The 3,955-nt window shown below is 67.2% G+C and overlaps 1 protein-coding gene across 1 annotated transcript; it reads right to left on the bottom strand.

Moving 5' to 3' along the window:
- Positions 1–41: 41 nt before the first annotated feature.
- On the bottom strand, positions 42–601 carry MNEG_10204 (hypothetical protein; the record flags this gene model as incomplete). The annotated part of the gene is made up of 1 exon (XM_014041324.1): positions 42–601. A coding segment is annotated over one exon (560 nt), but the record flags the coding sequence as incomplete, so codon positions are not given.
- Positions 602–3,955: the final 3,354 nt, after the last annotated feature.

The following is a 3,955-nucleotide window of genomic DNA, read 5'->3' as shown; positions in this document are numbered from 1 at the left end:
CAGCAGCAGCAGCCCCAAGGGATTCATGCAGCCGTTGCGACCGCTGGCCGCCTCGGCCCGCAGGGCCTGGCAGGCTAGCGCGGCGGCTTCAGCCGCGCACGGCTCCAGCTGCGAGGCGACGCAAGCCGTCAGCTCTTCCGAGACCCTCAGTGGCGCCACAGTCTGCCCAATGTGGCTCACCAGCCAAAACAACCCGAAGGCAGGGCCGTCCGGCCGCCGCAGCAGCTCCTCGCTCGTGGCGGCGGCAATCAAGGCCGCCACGGCTCCGGGCGCGGCACAGAACGCCTCGGCGAGCGCGACGGCGGAGCGCCGCCGCTGCTTGTTGTCCGCATCGTCACTGCCCCCCGCGTTCGAAGCACGAATGCTTACAAACTTCATTGCGCCATCCGCCAGCGTGGCGGCCAGCACCGCTATCCCCCGGCGGTCCCTCTGCGTCGCAGCTGCCAGCCAGAGCGGCTCAGAGCCGCCGCCGCCGCCGCCGCCTCTGCCATCCCCGCGTGGCCCTGTGGCCTCAACCAGCAGCCACATGAGGGCAGCCATGGGGGCGGGCCGCGCCAGGGCTTCGTAAAAGCACGTCCCGTCTTCAGTTTGTAGCGGGTGCCTGGCGGCGCGGAAAGCAGGGCGCGGGCAAGGGCGTTGTCCGCTTGCGGGCACTGCAAGGTCAGCGGAGCTGTTACTCACGCAGCAGCTGCGGTTATAAGATTCAGACTTGTAAGGATCATTTTGCACCGGCAAGAAGCAGCTGATCGTGCTATTTCACACAACAGGCTGCGAGCCGGCCGTGCGCTTTGCTCACAGGAGGCCGAGAAGGAAGGCCAGCGCCGAGCAGGCTGCAAACCCGCAGCTGCCGTCGAGCTGCTCGACCAGCGCCTATATGCTGGCACGCGTCAGCAGCGGCGTGTTTGGCAACTGCCGTACCAGGGAGCGCTCCTCGAATGCCTGGAGGGCTTCGCGTGCCGCATGCATGTCGCTGGCCACGGTGCAGCGCTGCAGGTCGCGCGCCAGGGCAGCCACGTCAGCATCCAGGGGCCCTGGGGGTCGCGGGCTACGGCGACCTATACCCACTTCTACGGTAAGTAAATTAGAGGCGTCCATGATCGTGCCGTTGCCCTCACAAGTACAAGTGAATCCTCGACGAAAGTGATCTGACGAGATAAGGACCGTTTGAGCTTGTTTCTAGACGAGTAGCGCCAGTGATGGTGTAACTGAGTGCGGTGACAACCGAAAGCGAGCCCGAAATGGCTGTCAATGGCTTTCCTCATTCCCTGGGTATTGTTTTCTGGGCTGCGCTGCAAGCCACTGTAGATGTAATCAAAGCAAGCTGTCATCAAAGATCATTCTTTGGACCGCAGACAGACCGTGCTCTCATAAGCCTGCGATTGCCTTCTTACTCGATGCAACTGACAATCCAGGGGGTTGCAATCGCCAGTCGGCGGTCTCGTCTCATGACAACCGCAGGTCAGGCAGCATTGCGAGTGGCAGCGCCTGAACGCCAACTTCACCCTGAGTGTTTCCAAAAACCGCTACTACTCGCCCGCCCCAAACACACGCCATACATTGCAGCTCCCGTCCAACTCCACCCCCTGGTGCACTGTGGCCAACACGGCCACATCCCTTGATGGGGGTGCCCTCCTCCAGCCCACCCTCAGCCTCCGCGACTTCTGGATCATCAGGCACCGCCCTTCGCCGCGCGGCAGTCTGCCTTGTGGGCATGCCAGTGGCCGCGCTGGCTGCGGGGCACGGGGCACAGGCACACGCGTGCGGCCGCAGGGCAAGGGGTGACATCATCAAGGAAAGGGTGGTGAGGGGTCGGGCACGCTGATGTTTTGTAGTGCGGCTGGCTTTGGCCGCAGCAGGCTCACCGGCCCCTCACTGTCACCACTGTCACCTCAATGCTCAACGCTGATATACTGACCCTGGTATTGGCAAAAATCCTCATGATACCCTGTCCTCTGTTGCTGCGGTCCCCGCTTATATTGCAATTCTCTCCCGGCCAGGGGCGACGGGTCGCCTCCAACATCCCGGGCTCACCACTCCACAGAGCAGTAGAACACGCGCTCCGCCCTGCAGCCATTGCACCGCCTGAGTATCACCCCGCCGCCACGCCCCTTGCCGCAGGCCAAGCAGCGCCGACTGCCGGCCTGCAGCAGGGCCCCCGGTCCAGGCAGTGGCGGCGGCGCCTCGCGGCGCCGCAGGAAGCCCATGGCGGCTGCCGCGTCCGCCGCCAGCGCGCCACCTCGCCCTCCGGCTGCACCCAGCCGCAGCAGCGCAGCCTCCGCCGCTGCAAGCTCGGCCTCAATGTCCCCCCGCGCGACATGCACTGCCTCTTCTGCAAGCCGGCGCTGCTGCCGCAAAACCGCCTCCATGGCCTCACCATGCGGCTCCCCGACAGCACAACACGCCATCAGTGACAGCAGAAGAGGAGTCATGTTTGCCCCGGCCGCCATGAGGCGGCAGCTCTCGTGGCTGGCCCCAGGGTCAGCAGCCCGCGCCGCAGCCGCGCAGCGCAGGAGAGCGCCCACAAGGGCGGTCGCGGCCCCGGGATGCGCGGCCAAGTCGGCCGCAGCGCAGCTCAAAGAACCACGAGAGCACATTGCTCCGAACACCGCTGTTTGTGCCGCGCCCGCGCAGGCGCTGCCGGCGCACGCCACGAGCATTTCCAGCGCCCTAGCCCTGATCCCTGACACGGGCTCGCCGCTTGCCTCCTCATCACGCCTTTCTTCCCGTGTGTCGACAGCCACACACTCATCGTCGGCCGCGTACGCCATCACGCACGCGGCGCTGGCCGCCCTGGCGGCGTTGGCAGGGTCGTCTTGCTGGGTGGAGAGCTGCGCCGCCGTGCGCAACAGCACCTGCGGCAGCCTCGCCGCGAGTGCCTCGCGGTACCAGCAGGAGCGCTCTTGACTTTGGGGCGCCGTGACGGCGGCAAAAAGCAGCTGGGCGGCCGCGGCGACGGGGCTTCTGCCCTTGTCGCCGCGTCCGCTGCGGGCGGCGGCCTCGAGGCCGCCTTGCAGCGCGGAGGCGAGCGACGCCGCCGACCCGGGATACAAGAAGAGGGCCAGGGGTTCGTGCTCCACCACACCTGCACCAAAGCCTGGCCCACCAGCACCCCCTGCCAGCTTGGCTGCATCCACCGCCTTGATGCTCTGCTCCAAGGCCTGCAAAGCCAACCATGCCACCGACCACCTGGGCTTGCCGCGCAACCCCGCCGCGGCGCCCCGCCCGGCCGCGATCTCAATCAGCGGCCCGGTGAGCGCCGCTGCGGCGGCAGACACGTGCCTGGGGCCAGCGCCCCCGCTGGATGCGCTCTGGTGGGTCCTGCTGGGCGGCACAGTGCCGGCGCCGCCCGGCTGCTGGCCCTGCTGTCCAAGGGGCGCCCTGTATTTGAACACAGTGTAGATGATATTGATAACATCATAAACGACGTTGTAGCGGATCTCCGCCTCTCTTGTTGCATCGGCTGGCGCGCCCTGCTGGGCAGGGGGCGCTGCGCTCCCCCCGGTTCTGCTGCTGCCGCCGCTGCGACCGTCGCCGCGCTCCCCCAGAACAAGCAAGGGCACCAAAGCCTCGAGCCCCTCGCCCGGCGGCAGCCGCAGCAGCGCAGCCGTGCCCATGGCGCTGAAACTGAGCAACTGCAGCAGCGCCAGGGGCAGGGGCCAGCCGGTGCGGCCGCCGGCCGGCTCGGCGCGCAGGGCCCCGCAGGCTAACGCGGCGGCTTCACACGCACACGGCTCCAGCTGCGTCGCGGCCGCAGCCATTGTCTCTACAAAGACCCGAGGCGGGTCCCTTTGATCCCAAGTACGGATCAGCATCCAAAACAACGAGTGCACTGGGCTGTCCGGCTGCCGCAGCGACTCGACCTGCCCGGCGGCGGCCACCAACGCCGCCAACGCGTCAGGCGTCCCACACACCGCATCTGCAAGCGCGCCCACCGCGCGCCAATCGCCTCGGCTGC

The sequence above is a fragment of the Monoraphidium neglectum genome (assembly GCF_000611645.1).
Source record: "Monoraphidium neglectum strain SAG 48.87 unplaced genomic scaffold scaffold02222, whole genome shotgun sequence".
In the NCBI taxonomy this organism is placed as follows: Eukaryota; Viridiplantae; Chlorophyta; class Chlorophyceae; order Sphaeropleales; family Selenastraceae; genus Monoraphidium; species Monoraphidium neglectum.
The sequence above is the reverse complement of the archived record's forward strand: the minus strand, read 5'-3'. Positions and strand labels throughout refer to the sequence as shown.